The 27028-nt window shown below is 38.0% G+C and overlaps 1 protein-coding gene across 2 annotated transcripts; it reads left to right on the top strand.

Moving 5' to 3' along the window:
* The first annotated feature begins 4389 nt into the window (after positions 1-4389).
* GORAB (golgin, RAB6 interacting) lies at positions 4390-27028 on the top strand. Of its 2 annotated transcripts, none has more exons than XM_027564774.1 (5): positions 4390-4551; positions 12350-12689; positions 14881-14982; positions 17521-17661; positions 25269-27028. In XM_027564774.1, exons 1-5 carry the CDS (start codon positions 4416-4418, stop codon positions 25726-25728), a joined length of 1179 nt encoding a protein of 392 aa, XP_027420575.1. In that variant the 5' UTR covers positions 4390-4415; the 3' UTR covers positions 25729-27028. The 2 variants fall into 2 exon arrangements, with proteins under 2 accessions (XP_027420575.1, XP_027420574.1); XM_027564773.1 differs by having other exon boundaries at positions 4396-4551; positions 12350-12697.

Genomic DNA, 27028 nt, shown 5'->3' on the forward strand with positions numbered 1-27028 from the left:
ACTGACTCGATGGACATGAGTTTGAGTGAACTTCGGGAGTTGGTGATGGACAGGGAGGCCTGGTGCTGCAATTCATGGGGTCTCCAAGAGTCGGACACGATTGAGTGACTGAACTGAACTGAAGTAGAATTTATAACAGGATGCAAGATTGGTATAACATTGGTTAACTGCTCAAGGCAATACACCATATTAAAAATCTAATACAGAAAATTCATATTATCATGTCAATAGGCCCAGAAAATGCATGCAAGAAAATCCGTTATCCATTTCTGATAAAAGCTCCTGGAAAACTAGGAACATAAAGGAATCTCATCAACCTGCTAACGCGCACCTACGAAAAAACCTAAAGTTAGCATCATTCTAAATGGTGAGAGACTTTACATTTTTTCCCTAAGATCAGAAACAACCCAATTTCATTCTTTCATTCAACATTATATTGGGTCTAGCCAGTGCAATAAGGCAAGAAAAGAAAAAAAGGCATGCAGACTAGAAAGAAGTTAAATTTCAGACAACATGATCATCCAGGCAGAAAATCCAATGGAATCTATTTTTTTAAATCTGCTATAACTATGGCCAGTGTAAAAATTAATAGTTATAGCAACATTTTTTAAAGTAGAATCCATTGGATTTTCTACCTGGATGATCATGTTGTCTGAAAGTTTTACTTCTTTCTAGTCTGTATGCCTACAGAGAAGAGGGTGTCAAAGGATGAGATGGCTGAATGACATCACCAACACAAAGGACATGAACTTGGGCAAACTTTGGGATATGATGAGGCACAGGGAGGCCTGGCGTGCTGAAATCCATGGGGACACAGAGTCGGACATGACTGGACAACTCAACAACTACTATTAAGTGCATTAATCATGGCTGATCAACAAACATTTCTATGTAGTAGACACACAAAAAAGGAAAAAAGAATGCTATTTATTAATAGCATCATGTTATTTATACTGAAAACTATGGAGTATTGCTGAAATGCTATTTTAAGGCCTTATAAAAAACAAAATGACATCTTGATTCTTTTCAGCTTATTTTTAATGTCTTTTATTTACTAACCCACAAGTCCATGGCTGCAACTAGCAATAAGAAACAAACGAGGTTCACAGAAATTCATACTAGAAAGGAATCTCAGAATATATAAGATGTGGAAATGTTTCAACTCAATACTTTGAAAAGTATCTTCTTTCAATATTTATGTGAGTACTCAGTAGGCCTCAAACACTGTTATACACTGACTGAGTAAATAAAAGATGAATCCCCTGAAATTGTGGAGATACTATTGAGTAAAGAGAAAGAGAAAATAAACAAATGCCGATAATTTAGGAGTTATAACGGTGCTATGAAAATAATAAAGAACACAAAAAAGTAGGAGGAAATCTGGGGTGCTATTTGTATAGGATAGGGTGGTCACCTAAGGGGACATTCAGGTCAAAACCTGAAGCAGAAAGAGCCAGTCAGACAAGGCAAAGATCGTTACAGCCAAATGGAACAGCATTTGGGAAAGCCTTGGGTAGTGCGGTACAGGAATGGGAGGAGAGACTGGGATTTTCTAAAACTCCAAAAAAAGCCAATCTGGCTGGAGTGTAGGGAATGTGGAATAAAAGGAAAGATAGCTTAATGGTCAGGTAAGAGGTAAGCAGGGTTCAGATCCATGTAGGCTCATGTAGAAACAGCGATTTTATTCAAAGTGCAACAGGAAGCTGTTTTACAGTTTTAACCAGACTACAGACATTAGATTTTTCTTTTTTAGAAGATTATTCTAGTTGCTATGGCAGAGAATCAACTGAAGCCAATGTAACAGTCTAAGTTGTCACAGATGGTCTCCTTTAGTCATAAACACAAAAATGCTGTATATGATACAACATGTTTTTATTTAACACAGAACTTAGAAGAAAGCAAAATGAGATGTAGAAAGCAAATCCAAAAGGCACTCTACCTGTATATGTGCTGGTGACTCGGATTTCTAAACACTTTTGAAAGCAAAATCAACGAAATAAAGTTCAGAGCGTGGAAAGGATGGTCCACATGGTAACAGAGGATTAAGAAAAATACAAAACTCAGCCTACTGCTTTGTAAAAGCAGCAAGGAATGTGGTTGTATATTTTTTAAGGGCACCTAAAGATATCTGGAGCCCCTGTTGGCTCAGACCGTAAAGAGTCTGCCTGCAATGTGCGAGACCTGGGTTTGATTCCTGTGTCAGGAAAACCCCCCGGAGAAGGAAATGGCAACCCACTCCAGTATTCTTGCCTGGAGAATCCCATGGACGGAGGAGCCTAGCAGGCTACAGTCCAAGAGGTCGCAAAGAGCTGGACATGACTGAGCGACCTCACTTTCAAAGATATCCGAGGCCTGTATCATACCTGGGGTAAAAACTTAATTTATGTTACAAGCTGAAAAAATTACTTCAAATCTGGTTTTAAAATTATCTTAAAATCTACTATAAAATGAAACTTCTAGGAACCAGTAAAACCAATTTGTAGTCTCTCAATCCAAGATATAAAGGGCTCTCAACAGAAAGAACTTTGAAGATAAACTCCAAGGAAAATATTCATTATTTTACATTATATGAAGAAACGAGGCATCAAGAAAAGTGAAAGTCGCTCAGTTGTGTCTGGCTCTTTGAGACCCCAAGGACTGTAGCCCAACTCTGTCCATGGAATTCTCCAGGCAAGAAAACCAGAGTGGATAGCCATTCCCTTCTCCAGGGGATCTTCCCCTCCCAGGGATGGAACACAAGTCTCTTGCATCGCAGGCAGATTCTTTACCATTTGAGCCACCAGGGAAATAACCATGAGGGAGAGCCAAAAGAAACAACAAACAGTACATTTTGAAGTTTGCAAATTGGAAATTATAACTTTATACAGAATGTCTTTTACCATAATCTCACTCAAGCTTTGGTTCTCATTCAAGGTTAATGCAAAACTTTCTAAATACCTTACTTTCCATCTCTATTAAGATTACTGACAATTCTCGAAATTATCATACAAGGTGGTTCATTTTATTAGATGGCACTAGATGGCTGATGCTGTAAACAGCAAACTGAACTATCAGAATGTACTGATCCCCAACTACTATTTTGGAGCTACATAATCTTTAACTGCATTTTAACATATTTAGTCTATCTTCAAAAACTGTATCAATCTGACTCCTCCAATCTTTTTGGATGGCCTTTTAATTTCCAAATGTTAGAAAATCTGTCCATGTTTTAAAAGAAGCGTTTGTACACACCTAAATTTAAGAAATCGTTTTTAAAGTTTAAAAGCTTAGAGGTTACAAGAATTCCAAACACCCTTCACCTTCTAATCACCTTGATTAATTAATTAATTAAGCTTGAAATACTCATTCCAACTCTTTTCCTGGGGGAGTATTTTTAGTCTACTCCTTAATTTCAATTTGTTTAAAAATAGTGACACATTAAACCCAAAAGCCATACATGTAATTTTAATATGTAAGCTAAAATAACTGGTTTTAAAAAGGCAAAGCAATGAAAAGAGAAATAGGAAAAATTAAATGTGGTATTATTTAAATCATTCTGATCTACATGTACTTAGACAACGTTTGCATCTTTTAATCTCTGAAATCTTGCTTAAAACGAGAAACGGTGACCCAGAGTGGTTAACTGTTTAAGGTAGTACCAGGACATTGAGATCGGGACTCCAGGTAGGAGACGCCTAGGAAACATTTTCCCATCCCCCCTCATCCACGTTTTACATTGCCTTCCCTGAACATAAACAGAGAGGAAAGACCGTTTTTAAGAGGCGGGACTTAGACATCCCTTAGGAGAAAGGTGACAGATTAGCGAGAATCATTCACACATCAAAAAACCGATCCGCAATCAACAGAAATCTGGGAGTCGCAACGGCCTCTGGGAGACCTAACCATGTTACATGTGTCCGTTCCTTTACCACTATTACACCCCATTCTTCTGAAATGATTATAATTAAAAGCTTAAACCTGGACATTCTTGAGTCAACCTGCAGGATAAAGTCAGTGCCGTTTTAAAGGAACCCTCTACAAATCACGCAGTGAAACCCTGGATAACCGCCACGCAGAGGGCTCCGCTCCAGTAAATTTACAAGGGGCCCCTAGAGGCAGGGTCTGTCCTCCCTTCTCCGCCACCGACTCGTAGCCACTTTCTCACTGCCTGTTTATCTCCAGCCTACTCGCATCGGTATTTCCTCTTTTTCCTCTTGAACCGATAATCCAACAAGCACAGGAGACAGGGAGAAAGAGAAAAGCCAGGTCAAGGGGAACGAATGTCTGCGAAACCAAGATTTCCTTATGCACTTTATCAGGCACTGCCGGAGACAACCTGAAAGAGATCCGGGTCCTGCTGCAAGGGAGAAGGGGGCCTTGCGTCCAGAGTTCGATGCGCTGATTGGTTGGTCCGCCGCGGCAGGGGAAGAACCCGGATGTGCCTGGGTAGTCGTGTTGGCAGTCGGGGCTCAGAGGTTTGGGGTACTAGGCGTGCTGGCAAGCCAAGGCGGATGGCGCAGGGTTGGGCCGGCTTCTCTGAGGAGGAGCTGAGGCGACTAAAGCAGACTAAAGGTAAAGGGACGGGTCTACAGAGCTTTAATTCTTCGATCTGTTAAGGAAAGGGGCGGGGCTGCAGTTTTTGAGCGAAAGGGGGCGGGGAAAAGGGTTACCTGTGTTAGGGACAAGGAGCTGTAAGTAGGAGGACAGGATTGAGGGGGGCTCGGGAGCTGGATGCACTTGGAACCACGGCTGAGGTGGCGGTGGGGGTGTGTGGCAGACCCACGAGACTGAGATCTACTTTTTAAAAAGAGAGTTAAGGCATCTATTTCAGGGATTTGACTTTTTCCTGGGAAAGAAATGGGACTTGGGGAGGAAGTGACCTGTAGGAAGCTTGCTGCACAGATCAGTGGTTGGAGGGTTGGGGTCAGAGTAAAGGAAGGAGGGGCACACATCGTATTAGAGTTAAATTGTGGTGTATTTATAGAAGCAGACTGTGATTGGGAAAAGGAAGCACAGGGATCTGAATAAATGCAGAAAGTTTCAGTTTGTCATGATACATCTGGAGTCTCGCATTCACTTCTGGTTGCCAGATGATTTTTGCAGTTCCTTCCAACTCTTGAGAGGCAGCAAACCAAAAGGGTCTTTGAGAGATTAGGTGTGAAATGTATAGCTATCTATCTACCTATCAATCTATAGACATGCATATCTACTGACTTCAGTGTAAGCTAAATTTTTGTGCTTGCTTCTCCATCTTTATAGTGTAATCACTAAATGGACTTTCACTGTTTTGTTATTTTTTAATGAGGGAATTAGGTTTGCTGATATTTGGTGAGAAACTTGTAATATAACCTGTGCTTTGTGATTGAAATTTTATAAAGTTGTATATAGTGATCTTGCTAGTACATGGTACTTCTGTGAGTTACACCATTCTTGGTCCCATAACTTACACATTCTGGGGGAAAATTAATAATCCCTTCTATTCCTTTTATTAGAGTGTGTGAGAAAAAGCTGGATGTTGCTCAGGTCAGCTTGTTTGTTTTTAGTATGGTGGTGAAGATAATCTAGGCCTGAGGAGTGGAAAAGGAAGTAAATTTGTAATGTGATAGCAGTGTAGATTATACGGATCGGGAAAATTTTGACTGATCCAGAGACCTTTAAAAGCTGAATCATAAAAGTTACACTAAAGTTTGTAATTAACTGACATTCCTGGTACTAGTACCCTGCCTCTGATCTGACCCAAAGTTAAGGGAGGCAGCCTCTGCATTAGGGATGCTGATATAATCAGAGTTTCATCCCTGCCTTCAAAGAGCTTATAGTCTGCTGAGGAGACAAACTATAATATAATGTAATAGTAGATGTTGTACCAGAGCTTGCTATAGAATTAACAGAAATGTTACTCTGCTGGTGGTTGGATGGAGCTTGGCAGTATTTCAGAGAGATTGTGTGTTAGTAGAGGGGAGTTTGCCCAGGGAAGGAAGACTTAATGCTAAATTGAACACTGCTGCTGCTAAGTCACTTCAGTTGTGTCCGACTCCGTGCTACCCCATAGATGGCAGCCCACCAGGCTCCCCCATCCCTGGGATTCTCCAGGCAAGAGTACTGGAGTGGGTTGCCATTGCCTTCTCCGAATTGACATTGGATTTATTATTTGAAAGTACATTTCTAAATATCTCCATAATTTGGGATAGAGAGGGGATGAAGGACCTTAACTTTACGACCTATCATTTACTGAGATGTTAGAGCATAGACAACAGCTAGTCTTTGACTATCTTAAGAAAACATTTCAACATTTTGTATACTCAGCCAACCACAGTGATTGAAAATAGTAGATCTCACAGCTCTGCCTCTAAATCTTTTTGTCTTGGATTTCTCATTTATAAAACTAAAAGAGCTGAATCTTTTATTTTAATGCTCCTTCCAGCTGTTCTCTAGCCTTAAAAATGTATTTAAATAATCTATGAAGATAGAGTTGGTTGCCAGCAAAAATAAAGACAGCAATAGTCTAGAGAAGCCCATAGGGCATCTGGGAAAGTCAAAAATGTTCCTCATACTCTTGTATATATTGTTTATAATATTAAAAAGCTAGAAGCAACCTAGTGTTCATTAACAAGGGAACGGATAAATAAATTGTGGTATAATCATCCACTGGGCTACTATACAGCTAGTGGGAATTGAACTACAAGCTGCGTGTATTAGCATATATAAATTTCATCGACTTAACATGTGAAAAGAGCAAATTGCAGAAGAATATATACAGTCTGCTACCATTAGTAGAAGCTCAAAATCATACAAAGCAGGTATATTCATTTAGGAATATAGGAAATATATTAAAAAATTAAAAGAATAAAACACAAAATTTGGGATGGTGGGAAGGCAAGGGAATATGATCAAGAAGGGGCAAATGCAGTTTCAAAACTATTGATAATAGTGAAGTCAGGTTAAGCCAGGTTAAGCTGCAGTAACATATAGCCCTGAAATATCAGTTGTTTGAAATAGTAAAGGTTATTTTTCACTCTAGTTTCATGTCTAACATGGGCTAAGAGGTGATTGTTCCATATAGCCACTACATACCATGATTTGGTGCTGTTATAGTTCATTATCACTATAGCGGGAGAAGATTGTGAAGTGAGCATTGGCAATAAATGCTTCCATCAGTAGAAGATCAATAGACTCTTAGAGAATATTCTCAATAGAGTATTATACAGCATTAAAATTAAATGGCTACAGCGACATGAACAACATGGATGAATAATGGCAATATCGTATTAAGTTAAGATTATATCCTGCATGACACCCTTTATGTAAAGTTAAAATAACTAAATAATATAACATTTAAAAGAAGTATTTGTAGACACAGTATGACATAAAAAGGAAAGGAAGGGAATGATCAACATATGATTCAAATGATGATTATCTTGGGTGGGGAAAGCAGGGCTTGATTAAAGGATGTATAGCAAAGATCACAAACTCAGCCCACTGGCTTGATTTAAGCCAAAAATGTTCATTTTTTCGACCCCTCCCCCCTTTTTGGATTATCTAATCTTAAAACTTCTTTTAAATTAATACCGGGGAAATTATTTCTGGTTCACTTCTCTTCCCAGTATATTCCTGTTGCCCTTGTTTTTGTATCAGACCTAGTGCTAGTTCAGCATTGAATTGTAAGCGTAAGTGTTATGTCACTCCTGGGTCAGAGCAATTAATTGCTAAACCAAGTCCTCCCTAAGCTCTTTTCTCACCTGCCCTGGGGGCTAGCAAACTCTGACTGGATAGTCAGCCTGGAGCCCTGAGAGGCTGATCAGCAGGAAGCCCCTGCTGGCCTTCAGTTGGCACGTGGCGTTAATAAGAAATAAACCTTTGTTGTTTAAAACCATAAAGTTTCCAGGGTTCTTTGCCCCTATAGCATAACCTAGATTTTCTTGATTGATACAGTTCTCTATATTTTACATAAAAATCTGAATTTTTCTAGTGAAAAATCCAAATGTCTGGTAACATGGACCTAAATTTTTTAGTGACAGCTGCCGTATTTAAGGGCTTCCCTGGTGGCTCAGCTCGTAATTAATCTGCCTGCAATGCGGGAGACCTGGGTTTGATCCCTGGGTTGGGAAGAGCTGGAGAAGGGAAAGGCTACCCACTCCAGTATTCTGGCTTGGAGAATTCCATGGACTGTATAGTCCACGGTGTCGGTTAGAGGTGGCTAATGGATTGTCCCCTTTAAACTATACGTGTGCTCCCAGTTGGCCACAGCCTCCTTGGTACTTGCAGCCCCCCCAAAAAGTATGCAAAAGAGTATGTTCCTATTTTTTTCCCCCTAATTCTTCCTAAAGACTGAATTTTTTAAGAGCAGTTTTAGGTTGATGGCAAAATTGACAGGTAGATACAGAGGTTTCCCAGATAGTCCCTGCCCCAGCAGGTACATAGCCATCCCCAGTATCAACGTCTTCCGCCAGACTGACATATTTGTTATAACTTTCATTGACCCATCATAGTCACCCGAGTCTGTAGTTTACATTAGGGTTCAGTCTTGGTGTTACACATTCCACAAGTTTGGACAAATGCATGATGTCATGTATCTGTCATTATAGTATACAGAGTATTTTCACTGCCCTAAACATCCTCTTTTCTCTGCCTGTTCGTTCTCTTCTCTCCTTAAACCTTAGCAGTTACTGATCCTTTTACTGTCTGCGTAGTTTTACCTTTTCCAAAATGTCATATAGTTGGAATCATACAGTATATAGCCTTTTCAGATTGTTTTCTCTCTCTTAGTAGTATGCAGTTAAGGTTCCCCCATGCTCTGTGTGGCTTGATAGCTGATATCTTTTATTTTTAGCTTTGAATAATATTCCATTGGTCTGTATGTACCACAGTTTATCCATTCACCTACTGAAGGACATCTTGGTTGATTCCAGGTTTTGGCAGTTATGAATTAGGCTTCTATAAACGTCCGTGTTCAGGTTTTTGTGCGGATGAGTTTTTATCTCATTAAAAATACCAAAGAACACAATTGCTAAATCATATGTTAAGAAATGTTTAGTTCTATGAGAAACCACCAAACCGTCTTACAAAGTGACTACCATTTTGCATTCCCACCAACAATGAAAGAGTTCAGGTTGCTCCACATCCTCACCCACATTTAATGTTCTCTGTGTTACAGATTTTTGGCCATTTTAATGGTTGTGTAGTGGTTCAGTTCAGTTAAGTCTCTCAGTCGTGTCCGATTCTTTGTGACCCCATGAACTGCAGCATGCCAGGCTTCCCTGTCCATCACCATCTCCCAGAGTTTACTTAAATGCATGTCCATTGAGTCAGTGATGCCATCCAACCATCTCACCCTCTGTCATCCCCTTCTCCTGCCTTTAATCTTTCCCAGCATCAGAGTCTTTTCAAATGAGTCAGTTCCTCACACCAGGTGGCCAGAGTATTGGAGTATCAGCTTCAGCATCAGTCCTTCCAATGAATATTCAGGACTGATCTCCTTTAGAATGGACTGGTTGGATCTCCTTGCAGTCCAAGGGACTCTCAAGAGTCTTCTCCAACACCACAGTTCAAAAGCATCAATTCTTCGGCGCTCAGCTTTCTTTATAGTCCAACTCTCACATCCGTACATGACCACTGGAAAAACCATAGCTTTAACTAGATGGAGCTTTGTTGGCAAAGTAATGTCTCTGCTTTTTAATATGCTATCTAGGTTGGTCATAACTTTTCTTCCAAAGAGCAAGCATCTTTTAATTTCATGGCTGCAGTCACCATGTGCAGTGATTTTGGAGCTCAAGAAAATGAAGTCTCATTGTTTCCATTGGATCCCCATCTATTTGCCATTTGCTATTTGTGTAGTGGTATCTCATTTTAATCTGCATTTCCCTGTGGTATATGGTTTAGATTCTTTTCATATGCATAGTTGTTATGTGTATATCTTCTTTGGTGACAAGGTATCTGTTAAAGTTTCTGACCCATTTTTTAATGAGGTTGTTTTCTTATTGTTGAGTTTCAGGAATTCTGTGTATATTTTAGATAGCAGTCTTTTATTAGATGTGTCAGTTGCAAATGTTTTCTTCCAGTTTGTGGCTTGTCTTCTCTTCCTTTGACATTGTCTTCCACAGAGCAGAAGTTTTTAATTTTCATCAAGTATAGTTTATCAGTTATCTCTTTTGGTATTATATCTGAAATTCACTGCTACACCTGACATCTCTAGATTTTCTCCTGTGTTGTCTTTTAGGAGTTTTATAGTTGAGTTTTGCATTAGGTCTATGATCCATTTTGAGTGAAAGGTATAAGTCTAGATGTATTTTTGTGCCATTTGTTGAATATTTTTGTTCTATTGTATTGCCTTTGCACCCTTGTCAAAGATCAGTTGACTGTATTAAAATAGGCCTATTGCTGGGCTCTCTATTCTGTTCCATTGATCTTTATTCTATTCTTCTGCTAATTCCCACTGTCATGATTACTATAGTTTTATAGTAAGTGTTAAAGTCAAGTAGTGCCAGTGCAACTTTGTTCTTCAATATTTTATTGGTTATTCTGGATCTTTTGCCTCTCTGTATAAACTTGAGAATCAGTTTGTTAGTATCCACAAAATAACTTGCTGGGATTTTAATTCGTATTGCTCTGAATCTATAGATGAGTTTAGGATGAACTGATTGACATCTTGACAATGTTGAATCTTCTTATTCATGAATATGGAATATCTCTCCATTTGTTTAGTTCCATGATTTCATTTGAATTTTGTAGTTTTCCTCTTAGATCTTGTACATATTTTGTTAGATTTATATCTAAGTAATTCTTTTTTTTGAATGCTAACATAAATGTAACTGTGGTTTTTTATATCAAATTCCACTTGTTCATTGCTGCTATGAAAGTCATTGGTTTTTGTATATTAATCTTATATTCTGCAACCTTGCTATAATGACTTACTAGTTCCAAAAGGTTTTTTTTGTCATTTGTTTAATTGTTAAGTGACCTGATTTGTTGTTTGGGAGTTTAAAAATTAGCATTTTTAATCTCATAGGTAGGTTCTGTGAAAATGCAAAATAAAATGGAAGCTGCATTACTGACTTTCAGAGAGATATTAATAATTCAACTAACAAGTATAACTGAAAGGTAAGCAGGCTCAATGACATTTTCTGATGGTGTGAATAAAGATCAGTAGCCTAGAATAGGTTTCTGTTGCAAGATATAGTACACTACTTGTGATTCTGGCTAAAGTCAATAGCAATAACATTTTACTTTTGATTATATGTCTTTTGAAAATATTTTCTTCCCATATTTCATTTAATTCTTACATCAACTCCTTGAGTTAAGTAAAGCAAGTAAATTTTCAACCAGTTTGACAGATGAAGAAACTGAGGTGTAGAATATTAATAATCAGTTGACTTGCCTAAGGTTACTGAGTTGGAGAAAAGCAACAATGGAAATTTGACTCTCAAGCTTTAACTCTCCTTTGGGAAATGTAAATAATAAGCTTATGTTGTTTCAGAGGTCATTATTAGGTTTTACAAACCCCATTTAGTTCATTTACAAAAACTTATCAGTTTCATTTCTTGGGCACTTATTGGAATATATCACTTATTGATCTTAAGTATAGTGTGAATGTGAGTCAGAGTCTTCAATTGTCTGACCTACAAGGTTAATACTGGTATGGACAGTCCAAAAAGTACATTTAATTACTTTCTTATCATTTAATTCATAATACTTTTTTAAAAAGACTTCTCCCGATTATTTTGTCTTCCTCTATTGCTTTGCTCAGGCTGCTATTAAAATTAGCTTGCATACATTGATTAAAGGCTAACTGCACTTTGGGGAACGTAGGCCCAGGCTGTTTGGAAGATGAAAGGAAACAATTTAGGATTAACTAGCATCCCTAAAATTAAAAGACTTCATTTGGTAATACTTTGTGTATTGTGTCTACCTATGTATCAAATTACCCTAAGATCTGTTAAAATTTAAGAAAGGTGAAGCCCATTTGAAAAAAGCCACCATTTTATTTCAGAAGTACAGACAGAACCATCAATCAAACTTAAGACATATCAGTGAATTCATTTGTCTGCCAACTTCGGTCATACTAGATTCTTCTGACAGCAAATCAGGATGAAACCTTGCTTTGTATTCTAAGGCCTAACTCACAAAGAAATGGACTTCCTTAAAGATTAATTGAGAAGTAGGATAGTTTTTGTTAAATATTAGCAGTATGATCAGAGAACTGTCAAATTCTGCAGGAAGATGGCAGGTTTTCCCCTGGAATTTTAAGGAAGACAAGGGAAGAAAAACCCTGCAGAATTACTAGAGTTTAATGTTAATGCTTTATTTTCTTAGAGAAGTTATAATTATTTGCTGCTCACACAAAGGAATTTTTCTCTGTTCTTTTTTTTATGTATAGATCCGTTTGAACCACAGCGGCGTCTCCCTGGGAAGAAAAGTCGACAACAACTTCAGCGAGAAAGAGCCCTTCAAGAGCAAAGTCAAAAATTTGGACTTCAAGATGGGTCAACCTCATTACCTCCAGAGCAGCTGCTTTCTGCACCAAAACAAAGATTTAATACTCAGAGACCATATTCTTCTCCTCCTACTCCCCTTACACTCACCTCTCCTGTTGGTGATGGAAAACCACAGGGTACTGAAAGTCAACAAAAGGAACTGGGACTTAAGAATTCCCATGAAGTTCACAAAAATGCTGAGGTTCTGCCTCTAAAAGCAGATTGCCAATTGGAAAAAAGAAAGTGGAATTGTTAGTAAGTCTATATTATCCATGAGACTTTCTTTCCATTTTACTTTTTTTTTTCCCCATTGAACTTTGAAGAACTACAGTTTTAATATTTTGTTTGTTTGATAGTCTAACCTAGAAATGTGATGAATAAACTGTTGAAAAATAGCTATGACCTAAATATAAGTACCAGTGTTAAGCATTTTGTATGTTTTATGTTATTTAGTCTTCTCAACAGTCTTAGGATGCATGTTCATTGTTTTCACTTTACAGATGTGATATCTTAGAAAAGATACTGTATTCCCAAAGTGAATACCCTGCTAATAAGTAATAGAGTTGGGGTTCACATGCAAGTCTCTGGATCCAAAGTCTGTGCCCTTTACCCTCACCAGAACCAGTTCTTATATGTATGATACTCCTCCCCAGATTGAACCCATTCTTTGAACTTTCGGATACCATCTTCACTTACCCAGAAAAGGGTGCTTGTGCAGAGACATGAAGATCAAAGGAAAGAGTATAGGGAATTGAGAGGACAAATTAAATAATTAGTCATTAGATTTCTTTATTTGTTGTATTGGTATTAGAAACCACTTCCTGAATTTAGTTTAGCCACATTCTTGTGGTGATTGCCATTCTGTGACTTGTGAATTCTTATAATCAGTTTTTTTCTATTATATAACTTATGTATGAATAGCCCTTCTTTGTTTCTCCTGATTTATCACTCACAGGGAAGAAAGAATAGTCTCTGTTTCTGTTTTCCATTTTCTGAGTCACTCTTTTTCAAAGTGTTGTATGTTTTATCTAATCTCGGCTCTTTTTCTAATCTCTGCTGATCCAGATTCTCTACTAAGTTTAAAGTGTTTCCTGCCCACCAGGGTTTACAGCCAAGAAATCATTTTGACAAGAGATATAAAGCCATATGAATTATGAAACCAAAATTAAATGTGCCTACATTTAATGTTTTAAATATAATCTACTCTCATAGTTCTGAAACAAGTTGCGGGGGGTGGTTTAAATTGGAAAATTGAGATTGAATGTCATTAGGAAAATTATTATTATCATTTTAGGTACTTGAGAAAATTTTCGTAGAAGAAATGTCATCTCAGGAATGGTTGTTGAAAAGGAGAAATTCTGAGGCTATAAGAGAGGAAAAGGAAAGCTATATATTAGAGAATGTTCAGAGATGACATCTCACTTTTCTGAAAGAGGCACACGATAGCCCAGAAAATTGTAGAGAATTAAAGAAGTATGAAGAAGGGCTTGGAAGCTGAAGATGCCTATCTAGTGAGTTCCTTGACCCCAAAGGGGAGATGATGCTCTGATAAAACTAACCAAGAACATCCAGGTGTCAGTACTGCGGATCATTTGACAGAGTGTACTGGTTTGAGCTGCAACTAAGATCTGGGGAGGAGAAGCCTGCAAACAGTAAAAATGAGCAAGGACCAATGGCAGCCCTAAGGTGGAGATTGTAGGAATAAAGACAAAAGGATAATTTTGCAAGCAGTCACTAGGTCTCAGAAGGGAGATTTTTGATACAATGGCTATGAGAAATGACAGTAATAGGGACAGAAGGCTTTATCATTACCTTGTTTAATTTGCATTGACATTAAGTATGTGAATTTACAGAAAATTTTAATGTATTTCAGAATTGGATAGATTGGAAGACAATTCATGTTTGTAGATCTTTGGAGTTTTTTTTGAGCCCAGCATTCAAGTCTTATTTCGTAGTGTTTCATTCTTTAAAAACGAGAGCTAGAAAGAAGTGAACAAATTGAAAGAAAAATGTATGAAATAAACATTGGTTATTGTTTGTTATAGAAAACTCTTAAAAGATTTGACATTAGCTATAGGACAATTTATTTTGCTATCTATTTTGCATATAATACATGATTAACTTAAACGAGTTTCTTTGTACTCCTAAAAAATGCCATAGTACTCTGGCTTCAAGTTTGTGGGTTTCCAGCTTATATACGTATAGTGGATTTCAAAGGGCCAATTTATCTAAGCCTTTACATCAAATTATAGTCTTTGTTCCTATTAGAACAAAATAATGAACTGCAGATGGCTTCCTTTTAAGAGAACTTTTTTTGGGGGAGAAAAATATATATATATATAAAATCTGGTTGATTGAATTTTATACTTAGAAACTGAGACTGGCAAGGTGTGGAAAAGTACAAAAAGCTCATTTTTGTACATTTGCTCCCAAGGCAAGAAAAGTCTCGTTGGGAAGTCCTCCAGCAAGAACAGCGGCTAATGGAAGAGAAAAATAAACGTAAGAAAGCTCTTTTGGCTAAAGCTATTGCAGAAAGGTGAGGCACCTGAACCAGGAGAGGTTGTTTGTAACCTGTAATCAGTTTTGTCTGTTCTGTATTTATTTTCCTATGTCTGTTCTAATAAATGACATTTTCTCTACAGTCATTACTTTTAAGACCTATTAAACAAATTATGCTTTACAAGTGATACAGAGATTCCAGTCTTAATTTATTAAGGCTTTTAGAGCATAGATTATAATGTATTTATGAATATAGATGCAGTTAAAACTTAAGATCATCATCAGTGTTTTTTAGTTTTAACCAACTACATACTCATAAGGGAGCAGTAAATAGCTGTCGATATAAGTAAATTGGGCTTCCCTGGTGGCTCAGATGGTGAAGAATCTGCTTGCAGTGTAGGAGACCTGGGTTTGATTCCTGGGTTGGGAAGATCCCCTGGAGAAGGGAATGACAACCCACTCCAGTAATCTTGTCTGGAGAATTCACATGGACAGAGGAGTCTGGCAGGCAATAGTCCATTGGGTCGCAAAGAGTCGGACACGACTGAGCAACTAACACTTTCACTTTCTTTCTTCATAAGTAAGTTAGCAACAAATGCAGGTTTTAATTTTGACCTAAGCCTTAATCATCTGACATGTAGAGGAATAAGATTATTCCGAGTAAGTGACTTATACTCCCACAAATCTTAATTGTATTTTTTATGGCCATTTTTCTTAAAATTTTATCCTGCCCCCACTGATAAAAGATACATGATATAACTTAACTTTATCCATGACTCTAGGTCACCCTTAAGAGCGCTGTTTTATATTGCGTGTGATTCTGCTTTTCTCTCCCCTTCAGAACCAGTTTGTCAGCAGTCCCTTTTCCCTTGCTGCCTTGCACAGGCCTGGAACAGCATCAGTCCCGTTTGAGCCGCTTTCCCATCCCTTACCCACTCTTCCCTTTTAGTTTGTAGTTTCTGGTATGCTGTGGCCTTAGGAAACCAAGCTCAGTCAATAAAGTAGTGTTTGAGAATAGTGAGAACTAAATGCCAACAAGTATTCAGTGGCATTTTTTTTTTTTAGATCTCCAGAAAAGTCTAGCAGAACTGTTTCTCATTAAAGCTAGGGTATGTGTCAGGGGGAGAGGAAGGCATAGGGCTGGAGAGAACGGTAAGTAGGTATCAGAGTAATTCAGGATTTTATCTGCCAAAGGGATATATGTATTTAAAACTAATGATTTTTTTTTCTCTTACTGTACATCTTGATCTTTCATGAAGCATAGAAAATTTCAATTTGACTTACATTTCAAGAAGGAAACAGTGTGATTATTGAAATGCATTTTAGTAGTCTTCAATTTGGAAGAGGTTAGGGAAGCTGTTTACTGGAGATTTTACAAAAAGATTTACAGGCTCAGTACTTGTTTTTCTTTATATGATTTTGATTTAAGACAGCACTGCTATAGACAGACATGTAAGGAAATGCAGCCTGGTTAGATTATTAATAAACGGACAGTGGGTTATTAAAGCACGTGTGCTCAGTTGTATCCCACTCTGTGACCCCATGGCCTGTAGCCCACCAGGCTCCTATGTTCCTGAGATTTCCCAGGCATGAATGCTGGAGTGGATTGCCATTTCCTTCTCCAGGGGATCTTCCCAACCCAGGGATCAAACCTGTGTCTGTTGCCTCTCCTGTTTGGCAGACAGGTTCTTTACCACTGAGCCACCTGGGAAGCCTGAATCATTAATATTTGAAATAAAAAAATCACTTGGTTAACTTCTGTAGACAGTAAACAAGAGTAAATGCATAATGGAGTAGAAATCAAGTCACAGTATGGTGGTTTTGTTGAGAGTTTTATTTTCCTTTGAGAATGTGTATGACATTTTGAAACAAGTAAAATCGTGATTAAAGGTTGGCTTTGTATTTGTTTATTGTTTCTGAGGTAGATGATGTACTTGGGAGTGATGAGAGGGCTGAGGTTGCCCTTAAACAAGGAGGCAAATAGAGTGTTTGGTTTTGAGCCCTGGAAAAAATTTTGAGGACCTGTAGTTTTGCCTACAGAAGAGGAGTCAAAACAATAAAAGTTTGAAGAAATGGGTCTTCAAAATTAAAACCACATAGACATTCTCAGACATACAAAGAAATGATGTTTAATGCTGGCATCTCTTCTCGGTGTCCATTGAAATGAAAATGGGCTTTGCAAGAAGAGTTTAAAGAATTTGAAAAGCTGTGTTCAATACTCTAATGTATCCAGTTCTCTATACAGGTACATCCTTTTAGTGCTTAGGGAATGAGTATAGACCTATGAGTGAATGATTTATTGTTATTTTTTAAGTATTACTTTTTCTCTTGTGTCTAAAAACAATATAGTAATAAAATTTGGAATCATAAGAGGAAAAAGTGCAAATGCTGCTTTGGAGATATACTAAAATATTACTAGCATTAGTTTTATTTCAGTTTTTCTGGTTTTTTTCTAGTTTTTAAAATTGTATACTATAATCATATTGTATATACAGTAGATTGGTTTTTTCAGTTGTATGTGGACATGTGATTTTAAAATGTTGTAATTTTTCCACTCATGTTCCTCATTTTATAGATCTAAAAGAACCCAGGCAGAAACCATGAAACTGAAGAGGATCCAGAAGGAGTTACAGGCTTTAGATGACATGGTGTCAGCTGACATTGGAATCCTCAGGAACCGGATTGATCAGGCCAGCCTCGACTATTCATATGCTCGGTGAGTTGCTGCTGCTGCTGCCAAGTTGCTTCAGTCGTGTCCGACTCTGTGTGACCCCATAGACGGCAGCCCACCAGGCTCCCCCGTCCCTGGGATTCTCCAGGCAAAAACACTGGAGTAGGTTGCCATTTCCTTCTCCAATACATGAAAGTGAAAAGTGAAAGTGAGGTTGCTCAGTTGTGTCTGACTCTTAGCGACCCCATGGACTGCAGCCTACCAGGCTCCTCTGTCCATGGGACTTTCCAGGCAAGAGTACTGGAGTGGGGTGCCATTGCCTTCTCCTTCAGTGAGTTAGGAGTCTGATTTAGTTAATGTATATTGTTAGCTGGGCCAGAGGCATTTATGTATATCATCGTTAAGCCTCACAACGATAGTATTAGGTGCTGTACCTACTCCGGTTTTCAGTCAGTTCAGTCACTCAGTTGTGTCCAACTCCTGGAGCTTGCTCAAACTCATGTCCATCAAGTTGGTGATACCATCCAACCATTTCATCCTCTGTCATCCCCTTCTCCTGCTTTCAGTCCCAGCATCAGGGTCTTTTCCAGTGAGTCAACTCTTTGTATCAGGTGGCCAAAGTATGGGAGCATCAGCTTCAGCATCAGTCCTCCTAATGAATATTCAGGACTAACTTCCTTTACAACTGACTGGTTTTTTCTCCTTGCAGTCCAAGGGACTCTCAAGAGTCTTCGCCAACACCAGAGTTCAAAAGCATCAATTCTTCAGCGCTCAGCTTTATTTAAGGTCCAACTCTCACATCCATACATGACTACTGGAAAACCATAGCTTTGACTCTATGGACCTTTGTTGGCAAAGTAATGTTTCACTTTTTAATATGCTGTCTAATCAAAGTATCTCCTTCTTGAAGTCTTCATTAACTCTTAAATCTGCCCTATACATTAACCTTGTTATATCCCTGTTAGAGGATTTCTTGCTTTATTTATTAACATTTTGGTCTTTCCTGCTAAGCCATCAGCTGTTTAACATTTGAGACTCTTTAAAAGTCTGAATGACTTCCTCCAGAACTCTATATTATTCTAACACCAAGTCTGTGCTCTTTCTTTAAGAAATTTTGATTATCTGAGATGGTCTAAGGATTAGCCTAGTTCTCATTTCAGTTTTCATCAAAGAAAGATCTAGTTTATTTTTTAAAAGCCTTTGAGTATTTTAAGGAAAATACCACTCTGTATTGAAAGCTTGAAGTTTTTTTCTTTTCTCTTTTTCAATTATGCTCTGTGTAAAATGGTTTGCTATCACATGTTTCCTTGGTTTCAATGACTGGCATTTTTTTTAAGAGAAAAAATCATCATTGCATGTTCTCAAAACAAACACATGTAAAGAATTACATGAACTTTAAACAGATAAAAGAGCAAAAAAATTAAGTCCAATTTCAGGGTTTTCAGTCTTTTCAACATCGCTTTAATCATCCTGGTTTGTCTTTTTTCACAAGGGAATGCTGTGTTAATGACTCAGTTTTGCATCTTTCTCTGTAACAGTAGAAATCAATCAGAATGCCTCATTAGTCCAGAGTAAACCACAGCATCAGAATGTTTATATAACAATTTAATAAAGCGGAAATGCTTGATTGTGGTTTTTAATTCACTGTTTATTGTTTAAAAAAGAGGTTTGTGGTGTCCTTGTGATTTTTGTAATTGTTGTTTGACCATATGCTATTAGACCTAATGGGTTGCTTTTATTAATTAACTGCATAAATTAATGCCATCAGTAGCTGATAACTGGTGGTTCCATTTCTATTAATAAGGTCATTAAGGAGGTAACCAAGATTTTATTAAGATTAGACTAAGCCCAGATTTTTATCACATTTTTCCTCTGTAACAAGTTTGCCAGAGGAATGTTTTTATGCCTTTTTAGCTCTTTAAATGAATAATTCTGATTATTCTGGATGTCTCAACAGAAAAATCATTTGATCATGTTTTAATTCTGTCCTAGGGGAGGGCTGGAGAAGGATGCCTTTGTACAGTGAACATTATATAAGAAATGCCATTGTTTTAGCCTTCAGAGAACCACAAAGAAGGTGGGCTTGCTGGTTAAAGGAGACAATATCCCAATATATGAATATTTTTTCATGACATTTTTGTACACTTTATATAGTAAAAAGATTTTACATGATAAATTGTTGCATCTCTTAACAAGCTAAAGATGACAGTTTGTCATGGTACTAACACTGATATAGATGTTTGTGAATATCCTTATTGTATGTGTGACATTATTTTTAAAAAAATAAGCTCTTGAATTAAGTCAAAGAGAGCCATAGACAATTTAGCCTAGAACCAGGGTTGTATTTAGCCTAGAACTAGGGTCAAGCAGAAGATTAAGACAACATTTTCTAAATTTACAGCTGTGGTTGTTAGGCAGTTATAGATTGGTGGTAATGGTATTATGGTCTAGACTTCTACTGAAGGTAATCCCCAGGGTAGTCTGTTTCATTGGTTCTGTGGGAGATTTCCTTGACTTTGTTTAAGTAAAAATACTGTTGTTCTGCCCACAAAAGGTTCTTCTATACAAATAGGCCAGAATTCACCTTAAAACTGGTTCCTGTAGAGCAGTGTCAGGGTGAACACCTCTGAGAAGATGACACTTGGAGTGAGCCAGCTGGAGAGGGTTGTCACGGCTGCTGCTGTTCGCAGCTGTGATTACAGTGCTGCCCTGTGCTGCGCAGACCAGCTTGTAAAACTGAGAGTGGCTCCCTGTAGAACTTTTCTTTAACCCTCAGTATACTGGGAAAGATTGAAGGCAGGAGGAGAAGGTGACCTCAGAAGATGAGATGGTTGGATGGCATCACCAATTCAATGAACTTCAGTTTGAGCAAATTCCAGGAGATGGTGAAAGACAGGGAGGCCTAGTGTGCTGCAGTCCATGGGGTCGCAAAGAGTTGGACACAACTGAGCAACTGAACAACAAAATACCAGGAAAAACAATGTTCGCTATTTGCCTTCCATGTTTAATAGACTCTGCCATGTGTATGTCCACACATGCACACACACACACACACACACACATATATAAATGTTCTCAGTTGCTCAGTAGTGTCTGACGCTTCGGCAGCCCCAAGGACTGTAGCCCACCAGGCTCCTCTGTCCATGGAATTCCCCAGGCAAAAATACTGGAGTGGGTTGCCATTCCCTTCTCCAGGGGACCTTCCTGACCCAGGGATCAAATCCAGGTCTCCCACATTGCAGGTGAATTTTTTACCGCTGAGCTACCAGGGAAGCCATATTGATCTGATAGGACTGCCATAACAAATTATGGAAAAGTCAGTGGCTTAAAACAATGAAAATTTATTCTCTTGTGCTTCTAGAAACCAGAAGTCTGAAATCAGATGTTAGCAGGGTTGCCATTCTGTCAGAGACTCTAGGGAAGAATATAGTCCTTGTCTCTTCTGGTGTCTTGTGGCTGAAGACATACCTTGGCTTGTGGCTGAACTACTCAGTTCTGGGCCTCCAAGGTCACATTGCTTCCTCCTGTTTTCTCTCAAAACTTTCTCTGCCTCTTTCTCAAAAGGAAACATGCAGTTGCATTTAGTACCCAGCTGGATAATCCAAAATAAATTCTTCTTAATATCTTAAACTTTGTCACATCTTTTGCCATTTGAGGTAATGTTCATAGATTCTTGGGAATAGGAAGCGAATATCTTTGGGGGGTCATTTTTTAGCCTGCCACAACATGCATCTTTTGATTTGTCTAATAACTGCAAAATGGGCTTCCCTGGTGGCTCAGATGGTAAAGAATCTGCCTGCAATCCAGGAGACCCAGGTTCAAACCCTGGATCAGGAAGATCCCCTGGAGAAGGGAATGGCTACCCACTCCAGTATTCTTGCCTGGAGAAGTCCATGGACAGAGGAGCCTGGAGGGTTACAGCCCATGGGGTTGCAAACAGTGGGACAACCAAGTGACTAACACTTTCACGTTCAATAACTGCAAATGTCTCCTCTGTAAATTTTCTGTGCTCTTCTGGGCAGAAAATGAAAAATAATCCTCACTTGTGTTTAGTGAAAGCTAAGAGCAGATTATAAGTATGATGTTTCCAGTCTAATTTTATACTTTATTAAAAGGTGATGTAATACTTTGGCAAAACAGTAAGGAAACTAAGCAGTTCATTATTGTATCATCCTTTTAGGTCATTCCATCATTCTCTATTTTCTTATTATTTTAATTTTTCAGCATACATGGGAATAATAGATGAGTAATGAGGAAGTAATTCCTAGGGTGAGGAAATGACAAATGTTTCAAAAAACAGGAAAAACTGTATTTCAACAATCCGATAATGTAGCTTAGATTTCTAAAAGGGCCCAGTGGACTGATAAAGTAACTGTAAAATATAGTCTATTTTTCAAAATATTATAAGTAAATTTTCTCTTTGTTCTCTGGAAAACTTCTAAGAAAGAATAAGCATTATGATATATTGATACTTACAAGTAGTTAGAACTGTTCAGAAAAGAAACTAAAGAACTAAAAGGTCTAAGAACACTTTTAGTTTCATCGGGACCTAATGCATGCCAAGGGTTAATGGTGTTTTAAAAAATTTTCAGGGATACTGAAACCAAGAGATAGTTTCTAGAATCCTTTAAATAACATTCATTAAATCATTCAAGATCCCTTTAAAATAACAAAATGATTCTATAATTACATTTCCAGTTCAATTTGTCTTACTGTATTATGTATAATGCTCTTATTATTCTGTTCCAAAGTATGTCTTCATAGTCTGATTTGGAATTATCCACCTGACCCCCAGACTTGTAGTGCAGCTTGTGAAACTAATCAATATTTTTTGAACATAAATCACTGTTAAAAAAAAAAATATATATATATATATATGCATGTTTCTGGCCAGAGGACTTTAAATAAATAAACAAAATGCTGAATCTTCAATGATTTATTCAGAGTGAAAGATCAATGGAAACTAGGGACCGATTAGCAAATTTTATTTCAATTCAGCATTCATGAGCCTAGTCGGTAAATCTTTACTGACTGACTTTGACTTTGACTGAGGCTGACCACAGACTTGCAGAGAAGGAGGGCTTGAGTCAAGGGGAGGGACAAGATACATATACCTCTAGAGAATGTTGTCAGCTCTCAAGCTTGATGAAAGAACATTCATAGCTAGGATATTATAAAATATGGGAATAAGGGATCCATATACCCAGCATACCCTCCTTTGTAACAATTCTTTTAACATAAGGGTAGTTGAAAAACAGCTCGTTCTTATTCTTATATTTACAAGATGACAGTAAAAAAAATTAGATGTGAGAAATGAACATTATGTAAAAGTTTTCAAATATAAACCCTAAGTTCTTAAATTGTACATAAGTTTAATTGTAAATATTTGTTTGTGTGCTTAGTTGCTCAGTCATGATCCCATGGACTGTAGCCCGCCAGGCTCCTTTGTCCATGGGATTCTTCAAGCAAGAATACTGGAGTGGGTTGCCATGCCCTTCTCTAGGGAATCTTCCCCACCCATGGATCAAACCCAGGTTTCCTGCATTGTAGGCAAATTCTTTACCATCTGAGCCACCAGGGAAGCCCAGATACATGTTTAGTGATATACTAACAGTACTGTTTAATTCTGGTGCTCTGAAGAGGAAGTTCTGTTTCTTGAATGCCTACCAGGCACTGGGCTAGACACTTGCCCTATTTTTTCTATTTAATGCTTAGTTAACACTACTATGAGGTATTACTATCATCACCATTTTATAGACAAACCAAGACTTAGTTCACGAAACTACCCCTGCTCACCATACTGGAATCTTTAGTCACTGCATGCCTTTTTTTCAGCCTCTTCCACTGGAACGTGGCTGTGTTTTGTTTTCATGATGTCAACATGTGCCTGGGGCACACTTGATAACAAAAATGGGAACCCCAGAACATTTAATCCATAAACTGAACTGAGGAGCTTAGCATGACCAGGCACTAAGGGTTCTGTTCAATCTGATATAAGTCAAGCCAAGCCAACCCAGCCAGAAGGAATTTTGGAACATGGAGGCTTTGATTGAAGAGAATTTGATATCATACAGCTGGTGGCCATATTGGGCTGTGAATATGATAGGAAAGCCTAAAGGAAAGAAACTCTGGTTTCTGACCATTGAAGAGAAGAGCCCTTTATTCTGATGACATGCCTGTGAGATTGCCTCTTATATCCTGCAGTAAAACCCCCTCTGTACTTGAGCTAGTATGACTCAGTCTCTATTCATCACATCCAGAAAAGGCTTTTGCCAAAACACGTACACACATTGTAAATGGCAAAGGTAGGTTTTGAACCCTGGATTCTCTAAAAGCAAGGCCTTTTATTTATTTATTTTTCACTGTATTTCCTTCTGAGAGACTCTCGCATAAGGAGATCATACCTATTTCTTTTTTGCCATAACTCTCATACTGGAAATTACTATTACATTGAGTAAGGTAAGGCAGGGCTTCCCTGGTGGCTCAGCAGTAAAGAATCCGCCTGTAATGCAGGGGACTCAGGTTCGATCCCTGAGTCAGAAGGATCCCCTGGAAGAGGGCATGGCAACCCACTCCAGTACTCTTGCCTGGAGAATCTCATGGACTGAGGAGCCTGGCAGGCTACAGTCCATAGGATCGCAAAGAGTTGGACATGACTGAAGCGACTGAGCATGCACGCACTCAAGGTAAGGCAGTCAACAGGTAAGACAGCATAGCCTTCACAACTGTTGGTAGTAACTAAATAGAATAATTAGTTGGTAGGAGGAATCAACCTCTTCTAGACAAAAAGAAAAGCGACACATTATATGGAAAGGCAAGTTAAAAAAAAGGGAGATCGTAAATTGACCTCCTCAGTAGAATTACCCTGCATCAAGTAAGACTGGCATATCTACCTATGGAGTTTCTATATATGTAAAAATAATTGACTTTTCTTAGTAAAAGTCTCACAGTAGTCTGTTGCAGAGTGGACAGGGTGAAAACAACCTGGGGCTTCTCAACTGGGGGCAGTTTTGCCCCTGAGGAGACGTTTGGTAATATCTGGAGACATTTTTGGTTCTCCCAAGCAATAGGTGCTACTGTCCATGTCTTTCTCCACCAAAAGGTTTCTCCCTTTTCTAATCCATGGAGTCAAGAGATACAGATTTCTCTGCTTTCTCCATCCACTGTTTTACCTCTCATAAATTTAACTGGCTATATGCTAGAGCTGGCTTGCCCTGCTTCATAAGAGAGTTTGTGTATCTCTTCCCAGTTCTGCATTCAGGGATATCACATCAGTAGCTTGAAACTGGCCGTAGTAATCATAGGTTTACTACAGAAATTGACAAACACTGCATATTAGGGCTTTCCCCTACTGGAGCTAGCATGCCACTGAATTAACTTTTCAGCCCGGTTTCATTCACGCACAGCCTTGGAAAGAGAAAATGGGCACAGGAAAATGTGTTTAGGTTAGGAGAGTCCAGATGTGCATTTTGTGGAAGTTTCAGCAGCAGTACCCTACTTGGTCTAACATGTAGACAGCTGTTTGTAAAGTATTAATAGCCATATTTTCTTCATACATCATTTTTTCTGGTGTTGGAGTTACTATGTCTAGCCCTCTGACTGTCTCCTTCAGTAGCTGACTAATAGACCAGTGTTTCTATCTGCTCCTGCAGGAAGCGGTTTGACAGGGCTGAAGCAGAGTATGTGACAGCAAAGCTAGAGCTGCAGCGCAAGACTGAGCTTAAAGAGCAGCTCACTGAACACCTTTGTACGATCATCCAGCAGAACGAGCTCCGCAAGGCCAAGAAGTTGGAGGAGTTGATGCAACAACTGGATGTGCACGCTGACGAGGAGACTTTGGAGCTCAAGGTGGAGGTGGAGAGGCTGCTGTGTGAACAAGAAGCAGAAGCAAGGAAACAAGTGGTTCATTTAGAGAGGTCATTTCAGCCTTCTGGAGAGAGCGTGACCCTAGAGTTGGCTAAAGAGAACAAAAAGCCTCAAGACCAGGCTGCTTCCCCAAAGGTAGACGAACAGGGGAAAAACTCCAATAGCATTGCCCTTCTCGATCCAGAACGGCCAAATCAAGAGGTTGAAACTGCTGTAAAAGACATTTCAGCTTCTCTTATCACGTGAAATGGCTGTGTTTGTTCTTTACAATTAAATAGGGTATTCAGTAGACTTTCTGTTGTATATTATGCCATGACCTCTGATAAATGCCCCTTCAAAACAATATTAATTTTTAAATCCATTAGTTTTAGTATAACATGTTTGGAGGTTCTAGAAAAATCTCAGATTATGATAGTTTTTTATATGTGGGCATAGTTCACCTTGATTTTAATCCAGGTCTTCCATTGTATCCTTATCACTGGGTGAAAACAAGTGATTTTAAAGGATGGAAGAAAAACTACATGGTTAATTGTTTTTGCAGACCAGGTGAATACCGAAATGTAAAAGTGAAAAATGATAATCGGTATCTACTGGAACTTATTTAACTTCTCCTGGGAGAAATGTTGGAAATGAGAGTTCTATTTCATGTAATCTATAAAGAGACACGAAAGCTAACGTGGAAAAGAGAATGAGAGACAAAACTTCAAAAGTACTAGGTTGAATTATCTATTCAGATCTCACTCGTGTAAAATACAACTTGGAAGTTATAGTTTACAAAAAGAACCAGACACCTTAAGTTGCTGTTGATATACATGTACACACATACAAACATAGATATGTATAAATATACCACGGTATATATAATTGTACTATTACTATATTGTCTCTTTTCTAATCAGCACATTGCTTAAATTTAGGCAGTGAAAACCCTTCTATAGGCTGAAAATAATACAGAAAATCTTGTTGCTACTTTTGATTATTTAAAGTTGATATATTTTTTTCCTTAAAGTTACCTGTATGTGTTTTATATGTTGGATATAAATTATCCTGTCGTGGAACATTAAAATTGTTAAAATGATGGTTTTTTTATTACTTCAATAATTTGTTAATTACCATCACTAATACTTGACCACTACATTGTACTATATGTGAATGTGTAACTATCACGTGAAATTATGATCTATTTATCAGAAATTCTGAAAGTACAAATATTACATTTTAAGGCTTAGAGAACTATTATAAAAGAAGATAAAGACAAATGTAATATTGTATCCATTATAAGTTCTGAAAAAGTTGGGGATATCCTATTTTAAAATGAGTTTGTTTAAAGATACTACCTTCTAGGAATGCAGGTGAGCTTTTTATATTATGTAATTTGAGTTGAATTTATAGCTTTCCATTACTGACTTCTCTGAACAGAAACACTTAGATAGTTGTTTTTTATTTATGAATTACGTACATAAAAACTGAAAGCTTCATTGTTCAAAACACTTATTTTTCTAATGAATAAATGATTCTGATGCATTTATAATGTGACAAGTTTAAA

The sequence above is a fragment of the Bos indicus x Bos taurus genome, chromosome 16, assembly GCF_003369695.1.
Source record: "Bos indicus x Bos taurus breed Angus x Brahman F1 hybrid chromosome 16, Bos_hybrid_MaternalHap_v2.0, whole genome shotgun sequence".
NCBI classification, from domain to species: Eukaryota; Metazoa; Chordata; class Mammalia; order Artiodactyla; family Bovidae; genus Bos; species Bos indicus x Bos taurus.